Source organism: Nyctereutes procyonoides, unplaced genomic scaffold, assembly GCF_905146905.1.
Source record: "Nyctereutes procyonoides isolate TBG_1078 unplaced genomic scaffold, NYPRO_anot_genome, whole genome shotgun sequence".
NCBI classification, from domain to species: domain Eukaryota; kingdom Metazoa; phylum Chordata; class Mammalia; order Carnivora; family Canidae; genus Nyctereutes; species Nyctereutes procyonoides.
In genome coordinates this window covers 8,074,519-8,096,006 of record NW_026575147.1, presented here as the reverse complement: position 1 = coordinate 8,096,006, position 21,488 = coordinate 8,074,519, and the positions used below count along the sequence as shown (strand labels likewise).

General features: G+C 39.2%; 1 protein-coding gene across 1 annotated transcript in view; it reads right to left on the bottom strand.

Annotated features, from left to right (window-relative positions):
* Positions 1-20,917, bottom strand: part of TACR1 (tachykinin receptor 1) — a 138,109-nt gene extending 117,192 nt beyond the window's left edge. Inside the window, exon 1 of the mRNA XM_055312539.1 lies at positions 19,976-20,917. Coding sequence (XP_055168514.1) covers positions 19,976-20,364 — 389 coding nt within the window. The 5' untranslated portion in view covers positions 20,365-20,917. The remainder of the gene's footprint in view (positions 1-19,975) is intronic.
* Between the last annotated feature and the right edge of the window lie 571 nt (positions 20,918-21,488).

The window sequence follows — 21,488 nt, the reverse complement described above, 5'->3', positions numbered from 1 at the left end:
ACACATGGAGCAGAGCTGAGCTGCCCGTCAACTCTGTTGAGGCCAGCTTGATCAGTTGGCAGCTCGCCAGCTCCAGAAATGTGAATAAGCCCAGCCAAAATTCAGACAAGCTTAGGCCAAATCAGCTGAACATTGCAGACTAATGAACTAAGTAATTTTTTTTTGTTTTATCCCCCTGAATCTTATGGTTGTTTATTATACAGTGTTTCTATGGCAATGGATAACGATACAACAGGGGCTCAATAAATAGCTATTGTATGCCTCCAGTGGATATGTATATGTTCTACAATGGGTATGTAGATGCTCTTTCCTACTGTGCTCTGCCTCCTGTGTTCCTGATTTGACTATCTATCTATCTGTTCTCTCAAGTTATTAAACTGAGAGAAGCCTCAACCCCTTCTCCTTCATTTCCAACTTCTACTTCCTTCCAAACATTGAATAGCCTGCTACATTTTACAATTCCACCCTAAAATTTCCAGAATCTGGTTTCTCCTGTCCCATAGTTCCAATAATATTTTGCCTCTCCCCACCAATAGTTTTCTCCCCACTCTAGAACATCCTCCACACTGCCATTAATTTTATCAACCTCAAAAACAAATATGGATTTATAACTATTATAAAAGATTGACCAGTCACTTTGAAACACTTTCCCAAATTCCTTAGAAAAACACCTAGAAATCATTTTTTAAAATAAAAAAAGTAAATATAACCCAAGTAAGTTCAATAAGGGAAAGAATGTAAAAGCAATAAGGACAAACATACTCCATTCATTGTTTCTTAACTGTCTGAATAATTAATTTATTATTCCTCATGTAATATCAAATATTAACATTATGGAAAATAAATGGGAGTGGATGCAACATTATGCCTATGGTCATATCACTCACTTGCCCTACTGAGTAAGAAATAAAGGGTGGACTCACCGTGATTATTTCCGACAACTCTCTGCTGATCTTGTCTGCCTCACAGCCTGCAGTGAGCTTCTTTTATTAATGAGACTCCATTAATAGTGGGAGTGGTAATAAATTGCCATAATGCTAATGAATTGCGATTTTATGGATTTTCTCCCATTTTCTTTTAATTTTATCCAAGGATAAATTTTTAATGTGAAAAATGGCAAGTGTAAATAGAAAGCATTGGCTTTTCCAGTCCATCATATTTCCTCTTGCCCAGGGTTTTCATAAACTCAATTTTTCTCAACTCTTTCCCCTCTACCCAACCTCTCTCTTAGTTAGGTGTACATTTATTTGCAAATAACAGAAAATCTGTTTATCATAAGCTTAAAGAAAGAGATGTTTCATTGTTTTTATTATAACAAGAAGGCCAACACCAGGGTAGGGTAATTTAGGGCTGGTATGTGGATCAGTGAATGCTCGGCCTCAGGCTCTTTCTACCTTTCTGATCCCCAATCCTTAGTGGGTAGAGGTTGTTCTCATAGGTAAAATGTGCTGCTACCATTCAGGTGCCCTTGTTCTAGAGAGGAAGGCGAGGGGAAAGCAAAAATAAAAAAAGTATTTTTCTTGTAGACATTGTCTTTTTATTCAAGAAGAAGAGAAGCTCAATCTAGAGACTTTCTCCTGCACCCCACTGGCCAAAACCCTGTCATATGGCCAATGATCCCTGTAAGGGAGACTAGGACATCAATAATATCTCTAGTAGAGGATGGGAAAGGAGAAAAGAGGATTCTAAATGGCTTTTGTGTAACCAATCCAGTGTCTATTACTTTGCTCTTCCTAATTCCTACTCATCCTTTAGGTCTCAGCCCAAGACCACTCAGACTAAGTGAATTTTTATGTACTCTCAAAACATTAATAATAGCTCTTAAGACAGTTTGTAAAATGTACACTGATTTGAATAATCTTTGGATTCATGTATTATTAATATCTATTGAGGGCAGAATCAGGCTTGATTCTTGATGACTAACGTATCCCTGGAACTAAAGTCTGTAAGGTATTTCACTTAGTTCCACTTGTGTTGTTACAAATGTCAAAATTTCATTCCTTTTTATTTTTGAATAATAGTCCAGTGTGTATATTTATATTTATAGCCACATCTCTTTATCTATTCATCAGTGCATGGACACTTGCACTGTTTCCATAATTTGGCTATTGTAATAATGCTGCTATAAATACTAGGGTATATGTATTCCTTTGAATTAGTATTTTTGTATTCTTTGGGTAAATACCTAGTAGTGCAGTTGCTGGATCATAGGGTAGTTTTATTTTTAACTTTTTGAGGAACCTCCACACTATTTTCTAGAGTGGCTGCACCAGTTTGTATTCCCACCAACAGTGCACAAGGGTTTCCTTTTTCTCTACATCCTCACCAATACCTGTTGTTTCTTGTGCTATTGATTTTAGTCATTCTGACAGGTGAGGTGATCTCTCATTGTAGTTTTGATTTGCATTTCCCTTATGATCAGTGATATTGAGCCTCTTTTCATAAGTCTGTTGGCCATTTGTGTGTCTTCTTCAGAAAAATGTCTATTTGTGTCTTCTGCCCATTTTAAAATAGGATTATTTGGTTTTGGGGTGTTGTTTTGTAAGTCATTTATATATTTTGGATCCTAACCCTTTATCAGATATGTCATCTGTAAATATTTTCTCTCATCCCATAGGCTGCCTCTAAGTTTTGTTGATTGTTTCCCTCATTGTGCAGAAGCTTTTTATTTTGAGAGCATTATGCTAAGTGAAATAAGTCAGCCAGAGAAAGATAAATACTACCTGATTTCACTCATATGTAGAATTTAAGAAACAAAACAAACAAGCAAAGGGAAAAAGGAGAGGGGGGAGGCAAACCAAGAAACAGACTTTTAACTATGGAGAACAAACTTATCAGAGGGGATGTGGTGATGGGGATTAAGGAGGGCACCTGTGATGAGCACTGGTTGTGGTATGGAAGTATTGAATCACTATATTGTACACCTGAAACTAATATTATACTGTACATCAACTAACTGGAATGTAAATAAGAACTTTAAAAAAGTATGTATAGTCTTTATAAATATTTAGATCTACACCCGCACAGCATGAGAGAATTCATGTTAATGGAACAAAACAATGATTGTTTTAAAAGCAAAGTGATGATGAAAATAAAATGTGCCAAAATAAATTTATATTAATAATAACTTGTTAGAAGTCAATAAACTGTATATATAAAATGATTTTTAAGCCACAAAATAAGGTTTATTTATTCTTCTTTAATGGTATCTCCTTGCTTGTCTTATTCATATTGTTTATGGGAATGGAGAATCTGGAAAAAATAAAATTTGATATTTTAAAAATAAAGTTTAAATTTTTTAAATTGAAATTTTTATTTTTCCTTCTAAGATGCGAATTATCGAGGCCTTTAAATAAGCAGTTTTATTAGTCACCGTCTTCTTAAAAGTCTTATAAAATGCATACCCAAGCTGAAAAAATCTGTGCTACTAAATTTTGCTTATCTGTATATTTTCTTGGATTTTGTAAAATCTGTGTCTACCCACAAGGATGTATCTCTCCTGGGATACTGTGTATGGTGCCTGAAAAAAGATGAGCATTGAGGCTCAGCCTCTTCTTCTGGCTAAGGAGCTTCAGTGCACAGAAGAGAACCACTGCCAGGCTCTTCCCTGTTCCTTAGGGCTGGCTTTTGCATTGATCATCCTCACAAGAAGTGTGTGGCTGGGGTTCTTTCCCTGTGATTAAATCATTAGCTGGCAAGACTCCTAAACTGAGAGGGTAAAACCTGCAAACTACTGTGTAGACCTCACTCCCACTCGTTTTCTGAATCAATAACCTATTGGGTTATTTCTTTTTTCTTTTGCTTCACCTGGGGGGCCTGTGAAATGACCTGTACTACTGTGCAATGGCTAAACAGAGAAAAGAGAGGGAAGTAACTAACATCTTCCAGGAAATTGACTGGAAAAAAAGCTTCTCACCAAAGTTCATTTATTTCAGAAAGCATAATAAATTTCAGAAAATGCTTATTTCCTATATCCCTGAAGCCCAAACTTGAAAAGGCAGTACCAAAAAATGAAATGACAGTTGTACATTATAGCAAAGATGGAAAAATGTAAATAAATTATTAGCAAGCAAATCTAGCAGTGTGCTAATAGAACAAAGTCTAAGACCAAGTACTGTTTATTCTAGGAGTTCTACAAATGTTAGAAACTAAGAAATTAGGCAACAGAAAAGAAAGTATTGATGGATGCCAAAAGGACAACTGGATAATTAATATCTAGATCATCTGATTAACTCTTTTCATAAACTAAGAACTGAATGATATAATTTTTAAACTTCTGACTTAAACCAATAGCCAACATACTTAACAGTAATATTAAGAGAAACATTCCTTGAAAGTCAAGGGTAAGAAAAGATGCTTCCTGTTACCAGTTTCAATTAAAATTGTTCTGAAAGATCTAATAAAAAAGACAGATATAGATACTGGATATAACATTAAACATAAAGATTTATAGGTTTATATGATTATTGGGGAAATCTGAGAAAAGTGACAAGAAAAACATTAGAACTTCTGCTATACAGGGTTCATTTAAGATATCTGGTTCAAAGTGTTTACAAAAAAATATCAAAAGCTTTTGAATATACTGACAATAACCCATTAGAAAAAAATATAGGGAAATGATTGCATTTTCACTAGCAAGCAAAAACATTAATTTTTTAAATGTTTAAAGAATGTGAATGATTATATGAATAATATAAAAAATTATAGAAGAAAACATATAGCCATGAATACATAGAGTACGCCTCATGTTTATATATTGAAAAAACATCTTGATATGCTAACAATTCTTCCTAAAGTTTATTTCTAAATTTAACACATTTACCACATCTTCAATAAAAATTCCATTAGGACTTTTCAATAGGAGGATTTTAAATAATGAATCCATAATTTATCAGGATGGGTAATGGTATATAGACAGCAGGATAAACATATATGGCATTTACAAAAATTAGATATAATCTAAAATAAATTACTTATGAATTAAAGACTTAAGGAAAAATCTCCTAACTATAAAAGCAAATGAAATTGTTTATGCATATTTGTTTACTTTTGAACGGAGGAAAGTCTTCTCTAAGCATAACACCAAAGTGAGAAGCCATAAAGGAAAAGGTGGATGGATGTAACTACAAAAAATAAAATTTAACTTAAGATAGTCACTGAAAAGGAAATTAAAATTGTAACCAGGAGTGCAAAAAACTATTTGCAGCATGTGACAATCAAAAAAGGTTGTATCCTTAACACAGTTCCTGCAATGCAATAGGTAACTTAAAAATAAGGATTTAAATTTTAAAATGTCCTAAGGTCATGAATAGAAAAAAAAACGCTTTCATGAAAAAGCAAGATATAAAGGAATAATACATATACAAAAATATTCAATCTCATTAGTAAGAAATGCAAACATAAATAACATTTTAAATCTTTTAAATTGGAAAAGATGTTTCTGAAATTGTTAGGAATATGAAGGAACACTTTCCTACAATGAATGTACATATTCTGATCATGTTGCTAAATTGCTAAAGCTTTCTGAAGACCAAGTAAGCAGAATGAAGCCAAAGCCTTTAAATGTCCAACACTCTGAACAGACTTTTCCTCCGAGAATTTATCCTCATAGTCACGTACACACATGCAAGTGTAGCCAGAGCGTATTGATCACACGAATGATACAGCAAAAGCTAGAAACAAGGCAGCCCAGGTGGCTCTGCGGTTTAGCGCTGCCTTCCACCCAGGGTGTGATCCTGGAGACCTGGGATGGAGTCCCATGTCAGGCTCCCTGCATGGAGCCTGCTTCTCCCTCTGCCTGTGTCTCTGTCTCTCTTTCTGTGTTTCTCATGAATAAATAAATAAAATCTTTAAAAAAAAAGCTAGAAACAATTGAAAGGTCTCAGGATGAGATGTTATTTAAATTATGATACTTTGTAACCAGGAAGCATGATCTTTTCGAAGAACACTTAATTACATGATGTGTTTCTTTATTATGTTAAATTTTTAAAATCGTATATGGTGGCTGGGTGGCCTGGGTGGTTCAGTGGTTAAAGTGTAGTTAAGTAGTTAAGTGTCTGCTTTTGGCTCTGGTCATTATCCCAGAGTCCCTCCCAAAATCCCTGCTCAGCGGGGAGTCTGCTTCTTTACTTCTCCCTCTCCTTCTGCCCCTGCCTCCACTTATGCTCTCTTTCGCTCTCTCTCTCTCAAATAAATAAAATCTTTAAAAAAGAAATAAATTGTATGTGCCATAGGAATATAATTATGGAAAATATCCTATAAATTGGCAAAAATTCCTGTACTGAAATAATTCCTAAGAATTGACAATAGTCGTATTCAGGCAGTGACACAAGGGTTGATTTTACTTTTGTTCTTCATCATGCTAGATTTTCCATGAGGTGCTAATTCTCCTTAATGAATATATAATACTTTATAGTTTTAGAAGCATATATATTAAATGTAATTAGAGGGGAATTTGCAGTTTTGCAAGGAATATTCATCAGTAAATTATTTTTCTTAAAAAAGTAGCAGAAGTATACTTTACATTTCCATGATGTTACATGTCAGGCATATCCCATTTTTTATTTTATTTTTATTTATTTATTTTTATTTATTTATGATAGTCACAGAGAGAGAGAGAGAGGCGCAGAGACACAGGCAGAGGGAGAAGCAGGCTCCATGCACCGGGAGCCCGACATGGGATTCGATCCCGGGTCTCCAGGATCACGCCCTGGGCCAAAGGCAGGCGCTAAACCGCTGCGCCACCCAGGGATCCCATATCCCATTTTTTAGAAGTGGCTTAAGTGTAAACCTAAATAAACAGTCTCAAAGAATATATTCAGGACCCTCTGGAATCAGAATCATAGTACTTTGCATTTTTAATATTGCTGTGTAAATCTACTCTGGTTGTTTTATACATGACAGCTTTTGGTTTTGTCTGCTCCAACTCCATTTTCCAGGCAATAATATTTAGGGAAGCCATGCTATTTTCAAAATGCTGGGGAGGACTCAGGAGGAAATGGAGTAATTAATTTTTGACCCAAGTGTAGACAGAAAAGGAGAAAGGAAAGACAAAGAAAAAAGGATGTGGGCTTCTAGATGAAGTGTGGGTCCAGACAGACATTAGCAGAAAGCTCAGCTCTTGGAAACTTTGTCCTCACCCCAGGATTTGTAAACAGCCCAGATCCATTTTTGAAGATGCTGGAGAGGTAAAGGATCAGCCCTGGCCACCTAAACAGGACTTCATTGCACTGCTGCCCTTAACCCAAACCTACCAGACTCTTAGGACTGGCAGGGACTGTGACTCAAAGTCCCTTCTGATGACAATATCCAAGCTATAAAAAAAACACTATATATTTGTCAAAGAGAATTAGTGACTTATGAAGAAGCATGAAGAACAAAAGGAAATTCACCCTCGTTTCACAACCTAAACACAAATGCAGAGTTCACAGGCACCTCGAGACTGAGACATTCCGATAATGGCAGGAGAAGGTCTGTCAGCAGCAATCTGGGCTCATGATAACAGGCCCTTATGTTTCCCAGAAGTCTCCTTGGTAAACACATGGGGCCATGTTGTGAAAGCCAAACTCTGGGCACCCTGAAGTCCCTAAATCCCAACACTCTTTGCATCTCATATTGACTCAGTCCCCAAGACTACTTGTCTTGGTTTTCTACACTATTTCCTGCTTATGAGGAGGTAACTGAAAGAAATAGGTAATCAGAATGGACACATTCCTATTTTAAAATACAAATGGGACTTGGAAGCTAGAAGCCCAGATCATTCTCACCTTGGTGTGATTTTAATTGGCTACTCTTCTCTTGATTCAACTCAATTTACTAAATTAGATTGGGCTGTGAAGAAAACAGAGCAGTAATTTGGGACCATGCACTTGTGAGGCAGAACCGGGGAGTGCCTTAATGGAGACTTGGGCTGGTTAGAGTATTAATGAAGGAAATGGCCAGAAAGGGAAGAGGATACCTTCTTTCATTTTGCTTAGTTTTAGGCTGGCAGTGTCTTCATTGGACCATTGAAATCCATGATGGCTGTGATCTGGCTCATAGTCTAGCTGAGTCTTTAACATATTAACTTCTAAGCCCTTCATCATGCCAGCTGGAAAGAGAAAGGAACTGATCTTTCTCTTTGGAAACAAATTTAAGTGATGCCCCAGTAAGGATTTGGTCACAGGGTTTCTAGATTTTTGTCTAAGTGTTTCTTTGAAGAGTCCAGTTAAGTTGTTGAGCTAACTAGTTGCATGTCACCCCCAGGACTGCTTCCTTTTTAGTTCCCATCATGAATTCAAGCATTCTAAAGTCCCCTCTGACTCTCTGGGACTATTTGGGAGGTATTTCAGCTGTTTGTGGAGTTTTCTTTTGTTTAAACATTTTCAGAATCAGGAAATCCTCTTATAAGAGTACATTAATTCTCCAAAAGGACATTTCTCCCACAGTAAAATTAATTGATAAATCACACAAGATGAGAATTTAAGCTTATGCTTCTCATCTTCCCAGATACCACTAAATGTGCACCTGAGACTTTTCAAAATTAGTGTCTCAGTTATACTCTTTGACAGAGCAGAGGGGTAGCTAGCATGACTGTTCACCCTTCCTGTAGGAGCTTGGGCAGTGTGATTTGTGAAGATGGTTGCTTGTCAGTCCATATATGGTTTAGGGCACTAAATTAAGCTATAAGAACAGAACATCACTTACTTTTCATGATCTGAAATCTAGGACGCTGAGAAGGAAGGGAAGGGAAGGGAAAGGAACTCAGCACTTCTGGTGCTATAAAAAAAGTCATGAGAGTCTGTCCTCATGGGGAAAACCCAGAAGATCTGAAGAAAGAACATCTTGTGATGCAGTTGGAGGACTCAACGGTGTCAGATATCTTCCAGGATCCAAGAAGAAAGGCCCTGGCACTGAAGACTTTGTGCCAAGAGGCATAGAAGCTGCTCTGTAGACCTTCTACAAAGGATGCACACATGTCTCTGGACATTGATCTGAAACATGCTGAGACCCTGAGTTGGTCAAAACCAAGAAGTACTACGCTTCCATTTTTGATGATTCAATAAAGAAACAGTATAAAACCAGAAAAATCCTGGCACATATTTTTCATGACTTCAAAGTCTCAAAAAAAATTGAAAGACCTAGGACAGATGGTGATTTTTTGGTCACTTTATCCGTGGCAACGAGCTAGTCTGGGATGAAGGTCTATAAGAAGGTAAAAACATAAGAGGGTATGGAATGCAGCTAATTCTACTGAAGTAGCAAAGTAGTTGGATACAATTTGGGGAAGGATGGGGCTCTGCGTGATTCTATCGATGTAATTCAGATGATAAAATTTAAGATGAAAATTAGAGAAGGGTAACACTTGAAGAAAGCCAGGGAGATGTGGGGCACATTGGGACTGTTCGATTCCAGTGGCAAGGTGTAGGTGGGTCCCGTGCACATGGAAAAGGCAGAGCTCCACCATGAGAAGGGCTCAGGGCTTTGGGCTCCTGAAGGGCACACCCTGGTTCCAAACTTCAACTTGACTCTGATTCCAGAACCTCAGGGGTCCCATGGGCAAGATGATTATGCCACATGCTTGTGTCACTTTGTAACCCTGGAAAGGCATTTTGTAAAATTCAATTGACAATGAAGAAATGGTGCTTCTAGGTAAAAAGTATATATATAGCAGTGAGTTTTATGATTGGTATATGTGATTTGTGGGTGATTTGTTTATAATATATTGGAAATGAGAATCTGATATGTTAGAGAATTTGACTTACCAGATTTGTAATTTTAATTGAAATGCTTAGGAAGATTTAACAAATTAATTTTATAGTCAATATTCAGAGGCTCATAAGAACCTCATTTACTTAAGTTGTAAATTTAATTCCTAGGAGATTGGAATGCTTTAAGAGAATTTAATATGCTAAATTTAGAAGGTTTGATTTACTAGGTTTACCAGAACTATGGGTCCTGAGAAAGATTTTGTTTCTCCTATTTTAAGTCATTTTAGGGGATTTGAAGTTTTAAGAAAACCAGATATATTAAATTTGAAATATTTAAGGGGATTTAATAATTAACTTTATGTGCTGTTTACATTTTTAAGATTATTTGATTTTTAAGCTTTTTAAGTTGGAAAAATTTCTGACTAATTGGAAATACATGAGATCTTCTCACTGAGTTTGAAAATGTTAAAAAATTTAGGAGGTAGAACTCCATCTCATGTTTAAGAGCTAATTGAATATTAGTCAAAGGACAAGAGAAAATGAATGTTTGACACTTTAACTAGACTTATAACAAAAATTAAAAGATTTATAAGATGTTTTTATAGGCAAAAGAAACAACTTAAACAAACTGAATATCAAGTAAAACCCATGCAGCTGTTAAGAGTGTTTTGCTAATATCCTCAGGCATTACTCCCTTACACATTTTTGCTATGACCCTCAGACATTAAACACTCAAATAATGCTCCAAGGGTGGTGACTTTACAACATACAGGATATTGGAAGTGAATGAATGTATGGTTTTGGAGATGGTATAAATGAAAATGATTTAGTTTTCCTGGACTGTGATATACAATATCCAAATGCCAGACTTTTGGTAGAGTGTGTATCTCCATATATTGGAAGGATGCTGGAAAGCATCTGACAAGAGGTTTGCTGCCGCAATTAGGAGGATTTTAAACTATAATTTAGAGGAGTGGCAGGGATATAAATGTTTCATCCTGTTATATATATTTTTAAGATTTATTTATTTATTCATGAGAGACATACTGTGAGAGGCAGAGACACAGACAGAGGGAGAAGCAGGGTCCCCGCAGGGAGCCCAATGCAGGACTGGATCCCAGGACCCCGCGATCACGGCCTGAGCCAAAGGCAGACCACTGAGCTACACAGGCATCTCCATCCTGTTGTACTTGATGTAGAAGGAATTCAAGAGTATCTGAAACAGGAATGGGTGTGCAGAATGGGTATAATGGTGTGTCAAGGTTTATTATAGATCATAACATAACCATTAACTGAGTTCTTACTGGATCTCAGGCAATGAATCAGCAATTTCCCATACATTTCCATACTTTTCCCTTACTCTCTCTCCTTGCAACAATACTCTATGAGGTAACTTTTATTATATCTGTTTATCAGTTGAGGAAACTGAGGTCCAGAGAGGTTAAGTGTCTTACCTACATTTGCAAACCTAATAGTAGAAACACTGCTGGGACCACTGCCTGTGGTCTTTTCTATGGTAAACTCCATTATCAAAGGTTAGCTGTAAGGTTATTAAAAGACATTCTTATACAAAAGATATGAAAGGCACTCCACAAAAAGTCCCAAATATTAAATACAGTGATAAAGCTGAATTAGGAAGTAGATCAAGTAAAGAATTATAAAAGAGAGGAGCACGGCATCAGGCCCAGGGTTGCTTAGACAAATTTCCTACAGCTTCATGTGTTGCATTAATACTCAAGCTGAGATTTATGTCTTAAGGACATCTTTTCATCCCTAGGGATTCATTATCCATAGAATCTCATATCTCCCCTTCCAGGAATTGGAATCATAGCTTCTCAAGGTGGCAAGAGAGGAGGTTTGGGTAATGGAAACCAATTCTTCAGTCTGTTCTCCAGGTCAATAACTTTCTTGGATGCTCTGCTGGAATTTTTCTGTGTCTGTGGTATTTGAATATAGTATGGACTATATATTCAGACAATTACTGTGGTTACAGGACTTGGAGTACTTGATGGAGGATAGGCTTCTGCTTGTCCTGACCCAGGGAGGATAAGTACAACAGAGGGTGCACTTCCTGTTGCCAGTAGAGGTATTGGAGAAAAAGCTAGAAAGTTGACAACAGTTTGTCCATAGGAGGATCATGAAATATCTGAGTTTCCAGTATTCCTAGAAAGATTGGGAGTAAGGGAGAAATGATAAACACCTCCCTTGACTAGAAGTGTTCTCCTCGGGTGCAACATCTGTTGGGGACTCAGTGTGGGTCAGGAATCCAACCCAGTTAAGTGAAGCATGGACAAGGCAAGTGTGAATTAAAACACATAGTTATTCTAGAAGGAGGGTTCTGAACCAAGTGTTCTATAGTGTAGCAAAACTCCTTGGTGGGCATATATTTGACCCAATTTTTCTTTTGCTTCAAGGTATAGCATTGTAGATGTGCTTTGATGTCTGTCTGATGCACTGGGTTGGTTTTCAGATTTTGGTTTATGTAGAATAGAGGTACAGTTAAGTCAGCCACTATTTACACATTGTAATGAATACCTACTCTGGGTCAGGCAACTGGATAGCTGCTGGGAACAGGGATAAAGCATCCTGTTTTCATGGTGCTTGTAATGTAATCTAATGGGCAGGGAGGTGTGGGAGAGACCAAGAAGTTACAGACAATTGTATAAATAATATGGGAATAGGTAAGAAGGATACTTCATCGAGACTTGAAGGCTTAGTGGAGATGGTACTTGTGCTAAGTCTAAGAGAACAAAATCACCAGGTAGGATGCCAGTCCTACAGCAGGTGAAGCTGGATTGAGGAATGCTAATAGGGTAGTGTTCACTTCCAGGTATTAGTTAGCCTCTCAGTTTAGAGGACTATTAACAATAGGAATAGCCTGTAGAGGCTAAGGAGGATGGAAAAATGAAGGAACCATGAACAGTCAACCAGGGATGGAGAAGCTTCTGGAGGGACATATCTAAAAGACTGCCACACAGAAGAGGAATTATGTTCATAAGAGTAGCCCATAATCAGAGGCAGATTTCAGTTCAACAAAAGGAATAATTTTATAATGATTCAAATGGAATGAGTTTAACAAGTGAGACAGATTAGTAAAATATTTAAGCAGAATTTGATATTCTTACAATGGCTCCATCTAGAAGGTTGTGGGGTTGAGTTTTTGTTTGGGTGGAAAATTATTTAAAGAGTCTCTAATATCCTCTTTGGCACAGTAAGAGACTTATATCACTTTTCTGCCTTCAGTGACAGCCTTAGATGATATAGCATCCAAGAGCCACCTTGAGTGGGAGTACACAGGCAGACATCTAAGGCACAGGAAAGCAAATTGCATGGGTCTCCAAGCTATGAGGGAGTACAGAGTGGGAGGATGCTAAAATAAATTGTTTCTAATAGTCTTTCCAAGACAGGAACAGAATCCCAATTGGTATTTAGGATTAGATGAGACAATGGATCAGAGAGCATGCAAATACAAGGTAACTATCAATTTTATTAAATGATATCTCTTTTCTAGTTTCCAAGTGACAAACACTAATAAGTCATTTATAATTTCCAGTCCAGTGTTCTAGAAGTTAATTAAAAAAATACAAACTCCACATTGTTTTCTCTGTACTTTGCTATTTCTTTTCTCCTCCACCTCTCCCTTCTTCTCTTTCTTTTCTTCTTTTTACCAATTAATCTTTCTCAATCTGTGTAGTTCTTCCCTCTACCTCCAAGCTCTCTCAGCATTGTATTAATTATATTGGGTTATAATAGTATTTATGAGTTTATCAATCCCCAAAGATGAGAGCACAGGGCAAAGGCAATGTTTTACTGCCTCAGGATTTGGCATATGGTAGGTGCTCAGTAATGCCTGGATGGAATGGATTGATGGATGGATGGATGGATGTGTGAGGAAGAGGCCATTCCCCTCATTGCCATCTAACTTTATCCCTCTTTAGCACACTCTGACAATAGTGTAAATTCATAGCTGACCAATGTCTTCTAATTACCATATCCAGTGTCTTCTGATGAGTTTAAAAACATGAAATCCCTGGTATATTTTGGATTCTAATCACACTGATGAATAGAACCAATCACAAGTTACTTCTTTTAACCTTTGTCACTCCACATATCCTGATTTCTCCAGTAACTCTCTGCTTCTCTTTTTCTTCTCCTATTTATTGATAGGACATTCTCATGAATATTTGGCCTTTGCCTCTTCTCTAGAAACATGTATAGGTAAAAAAAGATGCTCTCTACTTTCAAACTTCAATAAGCCATCTGTTTGGAAAGCTACTAAATCTACATTTTGATTCCTGGCTTCTGAGTCTCTAGCCCCATATCTCAAGTTTTTGTTGTGCACTTCCAAGTAATTATTACATTTTCACATCCACTCCAACAAAAACTGTATCCATCTTCTTCCTACCAACCTCTCCATTCATTTCCTGATTTACCTGTGAACTCACTTCGATTGAGTCAGCCAGTCATTCTCCCCAAACAATTTGCAATTTTTTACCTTCACACTTTTGCCAAAAAGTTTCCTTTACCTGGAATACTGCCTTTATCATCCTCTCTAAAAAATTCGATCTAATCTTCAAGGCCAAGTCAAATGCCGCCTTTTGGAGTCTTCCTTGATAATCACTGCGGGACATAATGTTCCTCCTCCTCCCCTCTCATATTGGATTTGTCTGTACAACCCATATAAAATATATTATGTAACATCTCATATTGTAGATATCTCTAAGTCAGTTTTATTTGCCTCAAAATATAGCACAAGGCCTTTGAAGGAAGACATGAGGCCTTGAATTAAGAAACATCACCATACCAGGTGGCATTATCCCTTGATGGACTGAAGATCTTTGTCCAAGTTTAGCTGAGTGTTTCTCCCTCATGATCTTTACCATTTGCTAATTTAACATCAGTAGTAGTAACGAAGTCTTGTGGTCCTACTACATGTATTTACATTGAGAATTACTATTCACTTTCCTTCAGTTGAACCTATACTTCTGTCAGTTTGTTTTCTTTTTTTAAAACCAAGGTCCTTGACCATTCAGGACACTGGAAATTCCCAGGAGAAGGGACAGGATGTGACAAGTGCAGTGGGATAGCTCCAGAGAGTAAATGGGCATTGAACCTCTCCAGAAAAGGTCCTCTAGCCTAAATGACCCATCTAAGATGTAACAGGCTCAATTTTGATCCATGTCAACTTAGACACTTGAGGTTCTAAATTTGAAAAGACAGGGTCAGTCGTGGTAGATGAACTTCTAGTGAATGACCATTCTCAGTACCATAGAGATGTCTGGTCATGGATTGTAAGTTTCATCTAAATTAGTGCAAAGGGGATGCCTAGGTGGCTCAGTGGTTGAGTGTCTGCCTTAGGGCATGATCTCGGGATCCTGGGATCGAGTCCCCCATTAAGTGCCCTCTGGGGAGCCTACTTCTCCCTCTATCTATGTCTCTGCCTCTCTCTGTGTGTCTCTCATGAAAAAATAAATAAGTCTTTAAAAATTTTTAAAAATAAATTAGTGCAAAGGATTCTAAAATCTATGTGTGACCTCTGGGTTGTGAAGAACTGACCTGAGATATACAATGGAATCCACGTCCAGCCAACAAGGTGGGGTACAGGGACAGACTGCAGGTATAGTGGAGACCTGGGAAGCAGGCTATTTGAATTTGGAGCTAAGTGTGACTGGGAGAGTGGGACAGACATCATAGAACCATGGGAAGTTTTTGATTATTTATGCATGTCTTTGCTCTTGGTTCCTCTTTTACTCTCTCAGAGAGCTCTCACTCTTTCTTTTGCCTTCAACCGTTACATATCTGGGCAACTGTATTTTTGGTTCTGACAATATTTCATATTGTTCAGAGACCATAATAATTTAAATGTTTCCTTTTACTCAAACACAAGATCCAGAACCAGTATGAGGAGTGAGCAATCTTCTTTCAAATAGCTGAAATTATACCTGCCCCCTCCAGGTAGAGAAGCAGTGTCACCAGCCCAGTGCTTCCCTGAGCCTCCTGTAGCTGTGTGTTTGTTTCCGTGTCAGACTGCCTTTTGCCTCTACAATCCCTCTAGTGGAGCTTCAGAATTGTCCTCCTTCCTCCCTTCCTAGATGCTGTTCTGCTAGAACTGGCAACCATCATGGGTCCCTGCAAAATGGATGTGTCACCTCAATGTCTTCCAACTTCCAATTTTATGAAACATCACACACACCTTTTAATTTTTCTAATAGGGAAGTTTTTTTTTAAAAAAATTATTTTAAGTGGGAGAAATTACAGAGTTTCAAATAGTGAAATTTTTGGAATTTAATTAGAGTTAGGCTTGAACTTGTTTGTTTAGGTATATTTGTCTCTGCAACCTTTCTTTCTTTTCTAAAGATTTATTTATTTATTTGAGAGAAATTAGGGGTAACGAGGGGCAGAGCGAGAAGGAGAGAAGCTCAAGCAGACTCCATACTGAGCACAGGAGTAGACATGAGGCTTGATCTCATGACCCTAAGATCAGGGCCTGAGCCAAAACCAAGAGTCAGATGCTCTGGCTGAGCCACCTAGATGCCCCTGTTTCTGCAGCCTTTTTATTCTAGGTAACCATTGCCTTCAATAAATAAGTATTCCTTCTTCAGAAGAAGAACCCCTCCTGCTTCTCATTCCCCACTCTATGGAAAGATAACAGAAAATAATTAAACTAGTACTACAATCTGTAGCTGAAGGTTTCATTTCTGTATATATTTTGGTTCTGGAAGGAAATTTGGCAAAGTTTACCAAGACAGTTTGACCTAGCAATTCCACGTCAAAGAGTTTATTTTAAGGAGAGAAAAAGGAATACTCTTAAAGATTTATGTCTAGGATACTTGTAGTTATTAAAAATGGAAACAATTTACATCTAAAAATAGAAGAATGGCAAAAATAAATGCGCAGCCATGCAATATAATGCACCCATTAAAAACCTTATTTTGCAAAATATTTCATGACATGGAAAATGCCCATGGTATGATGTTAAGGAATAAAACAAGAAACAAAAATCAATCATTGAAACAGCTTTATTATGATCCAAAATTTATCCTTAAAGGTGTGAGTAACTATCTGTGGCATAAATAACACAGATAGAAAAAGCCAGTATAAGCTCGCATTCCAGAAATTTAACTGGTTATCTGTCAGTAGTGGGACTGTAGATACTTTTCAGATTTTCTTTACAATCTTATGTATTTTCCAAATGTTATTCTGGGAAGATGTATTATTTTAATCATTCATTCACTTATATAAGAAATGTGTAGTGACCATTAGGTGCCAGGCACTCTGCCTTGTGCTGAGGAGATAAACAAGACAGAACAGACACATTCCTTGCTTTGCTCAGAGTTTATAATCCCTTAAAATTGGGAGAAAAAGACTTTTTCTTCTTAATTCATTTCATTTGACCTAGTAATTCCACTTTTGGGAATCTATCCTAAGGAAATAATCAAGAAAGCAAAACAAAATTATCATATAGAAATGTTTATTAGTGCATTAACCATAAGGTGAAAAAAAATTTAGAAATCACCTAAATGCCCAGCAGTAGGGGGATGGTTAAAGTAAAAATAGCACATTCATGTAACGGAATAATAGGAAGCCATTAAGATTATGTTACTGAAGACTTTTTAATATATGGGAAAATGTTATTAATGTTTTCCATTACTATTAATGGAAAAAAGTAAGCTGTGAAATTATATAGATTCTGACCTCAATTACGTAGCATAGTAGTCATAAATGAGAAATTCAAATGTTAACAGGTGTCATTTTTGCATGGTGAAGTAATGGCTGATTGTACTTTGTGTCCATGTTCTGCATATTTCCCAAGTTTTTGCAATGAACAGGTTTAATTTTGTGATCAGGAAAACCATATTGCTTTTGTTTTTTAAGACTTGATGCAGAGATTAGATGTTAAAAATTCAAGGAACATACATAAAGGTAATTTACCATTTCCTTAAAATCTACACTGAAAAGAGATAATTCATATGGAGAGAGCTTACAGCCCCTTTCCTTTCTAAAACATTCTAGGGAGAGAATGGATGACCACAAATGCAGTGGAACTACCTTACAGAGGGCCTGGGGGATCAAGTCACTGTGCTCACAAGGCTGGGCAAGGAAAAAACAGAAGGAATGCTGGAAGGATTTGGAGACAAAGCCCTGGAGCCTAATCCCAAACTCTAACCTGAATTCTAACCTTAAGCATGTCGTTGGTAATCTCCCTGGGCTGTATCTGTACGTTAGGGACCTATGGACATTTCTTGCTGCTGTCATTCCCTCAGTCTGGCACCAGAACTCCTCTGACCTCACTGAGCAGGTGTTGTGCAGCGTCAGGGTCCTGTCTCTGGTTTGCCTAGATTAAGAACAATGGAGCCTGAGATGCCGGGGTCAAGGCTGCCGAAATCTGGCTCCCCACCCAATCCAAAGTAAAGACTTTGTCGCTGACTCCTGTCCCTACCCTTCTAAGTTCAAAGGGACAGAGCATGGCTGTGGAACGTGACAATTCTGTGCAAGCCAAAGCAAGAGAGCTGGTGCCCCATCAGCTACTAAATGCTCAGGCACACACTGACTGACAGGTCTCCCTTGAGCTCACACAACGCCCAAGTGCAATGAAAATGCCAACTTTCCTTCTAATTCATAGTTCATCAAGGCTGAAGTTACACCAGGTTTCACTGCACATGTATTCAGTCATGTATCATGCTCTGGGTTTTATAAAGTTAAGGGGTCTGCTGTGCAGTTAAAGGAGCAGGTCCGTGCAGAAAGATTTATAGGCATACTTCACTTTCAACAGTTATCTAAAACTAAAGTATCATAAGAAATACATTTACAAAAAAAAATTCATTTCCCTACCACTTTGAGTAATTGGTTTGCCTTCTACATTTAAAGCATAAATTGATTCACCACAACTTGTTTTACACACGATGTAGCAAGCACATAGAGTTACATAAAGGGAGATGTACATAGAACTTAGAAATCAGCATTTTGACACCACCCCCAAAGCTGGAAACATGTCTCAGATTTTAAAAGTGTTCATTGACTACAGAAGCTGAAAGAGACCTCAAATCAATTGCAAATGCTAAACAATCTTTATGCCAAAGGAGTTTAGTAGTTTGGGAATTTATTTATTTATTTATTTATTTATTTATTTATTTATTTAGGAAATTTTTCTCCTAGGTCTTTTTTTGGGTTTCTCATAATTCACTGATCTTGGCAAAGCCATTGAAAGAACCCATTTTAAAATCACAGTGGCAGGTGTTTTCAACATACTTCCACATCCCAGGTGAGCACTTAATACTTGTGCACGCAGAGATATACACATTAGAGATCTGTAACACCCACAAAAATGTCAATACAGATAAAGCTGTGCTCTGATAATCAATTTTCCATCCTGCCACCTGAGGAGCCATTCATTCCAGAATGCTAGCCCCAGTGTTTGAAAATGCCAATATTTTCATTTTCAATTGGCTTCTGAAACCCTAGTTGGTTGCAGGAAGGAAAGAGGTTTCAATCGCCTTTGCCAAGCATGTTTCTCTGTGGATACAGACAGGTTAAAAACATTGACCTTACAGACAAGAGAAATTTGGAAAAGCTCTTGGGTAAGCTCCCTGGGTCCCTATCTGTAGAGTTCCTGAAGAACAGCCTAACTGCCTTTCATTCCTGAATGAGAGCTCCCAGCAGCAAAGATAGAGACAAATTAGAACCCTGAGTAGGTTATGATTCTAATGAAATGCTCTTTACATACAAATAATATTGGAGAGTTGAGGTGGGAGCAGAAAGCCCCTGAATTTCCAGGAAAAAGTGAAAAATGAGAAATTTTGCTTAGGCATACTTAAAACTGGAAGGCACCAACAGGCCTCCTAGCAAAATAGGCTTGCAGGGATTCACAAAGCCCCAACCAAGGGCCAGCCCCTTTGCCGGGGCAGGGTATACCCTTCAGGCTTTCAGGGTAAAGGAGAGGAAGGATATATGGAAAGAAGCAAAGGAGGGAAAGGGAAGTGTCAAGGAGATGACTGCAGGAGGGGTGAAGAAAATAGGATTAAATGAAGGAAAAAGGAGGTGTGTGAAGAAAGGGAGACTGGCAACGAGTGAAAAGAAGGAGCAAAGGAAAGAGGAAATAGGAAAGGAAACGGTGAGGTAAGATAAAGCCCCCCATCAACAACTGATTCAGTGGCTGTCAGGAAAAACCCCAGGGTACAGGTGCCTAATCTCCACCTGGAGCCAGGTGCAGCGCAACCCAGAAGCTCACAGCAATGCCATGGTCCTCTAGGGACATGTTCTCCCTTTTCCACAAAGGGCAAGCTCACCTATCAAAGGCCACAGCCGTCATGGAGTAGATGCTGGCGAAGACAGCAGCGATGGGGAAGAAGTTGTGGAACTTGCAGTAGAAGAGGCCGTAGTACCACTCATTGTGGACAGCGTAGGTGAAGTTCACCACTGTGTTGAAGGCTGCCATGGATGCCTCTGCGAAAGCCAGGTTCACCAGGAAGTAGTTAGTCACTGTCCTCATTCTCTTGTGGGCCAGGATGATCCACATCACCACCACGTTGCCCACGACAGAGGTCACCACAATGACCGTATAGGCAGCTGCCCAAAGGACAATTTGCCAGGCTGGCTGCACGAACTGATTGGGCTCCGAGGTGTTGGTGGAGATATTTGGGAAGAGGTCTGAGTCTACCTGGAGGACGTTATCCATTCCTCTGCTAAATGGTCAAGCCCTCCTCTCTGCACACACTTCGTCTTCGCAGCAGGCCCTGAAGCTGAGGCTGGGGTCAGAGTCCTGCTTAAACACAGGAAGTCTGCGGGCTCTCTCTGGGCAGAACTCTTTCCTTGCACGCAGGAGAGTTGGCGCTCAGAAGGTAAAGGCTTCTAGATGCGCGGTCTGCTTCTTATGGCTCTGAATTCCTCCACTTGCAAGCATCAGGAAGCATTTGAGTTCTGAAATCCGGAGACAGCGTCTCTACTGCGTGGGACTGGAAAAAGGAAAGAAATTCCACGGGTCACAGTTCCACGAAGCAGGAGACCGCTGCCTTTCTGCACCTGCTGCTGCTGCTGCTTGCAACTCCTGTCCTCCTGCCTGCAGCGGGAAATGCAAAGCCTGTTCTGCTGGAGGACTTGGGGACGACGGGGAGGGTGTTCGTCACAGCTCGACCTGTAAAAGTTCTGGCTCCATGGCGGGGATTCTGGGGCGTCCGGCTGGAGATTTTTCCTTTGCTTTCGCTGCGCTGCCGCCGCTGGCGTCGCCTGCAGCTTCGCAGGCGCCTCTTTGGCTCGGGTCCTGCTGGGCTCGGGAGTTAGCAGAACCTCAGCAGGCTGCGCGCGAGGCTTTTATAACCCTCTGCAGAGACGTCACCGGGAAGGGGCAGTACCTGGGCTGCGTACTCGCCAGTCCCCGTGCGCAGCGCCGCGGCTGAACCGGCGGCTGGCAACGGTCTCACCCACCCACGCGGCCACCCCCCGCCTTTCGCGGCTACCTGCTGTGGGAGTCTTCAAGCCGGGCGCCCCACGCGCTCCACGAGGGGGCGCTAGGTAGCCTCGGAGTAATTGCGCCCGACGGAGTCGGCCTGGAACCGCAGAAAGGATTCGCCGACGAGCTGCAGCGATGGACACGCAACTTCCAAGGGAGCGCAGCCCGGAGCGCTGCGACAGCTCTGCAGAGGCGCCTGCCTGTGGCTGTGGGAGTCGGGCAAGTGTGGGGGCGACGTGCCAGCGCTGCGCTACGGGCCTCTCTCCAGCCCGAGTGTACCACGGGCTCGCTCTGGTTGCTACCAAGAAGGAAGAGATGGCGATGCCCAGTTCCAGGTGTCCAGAAAACAACTT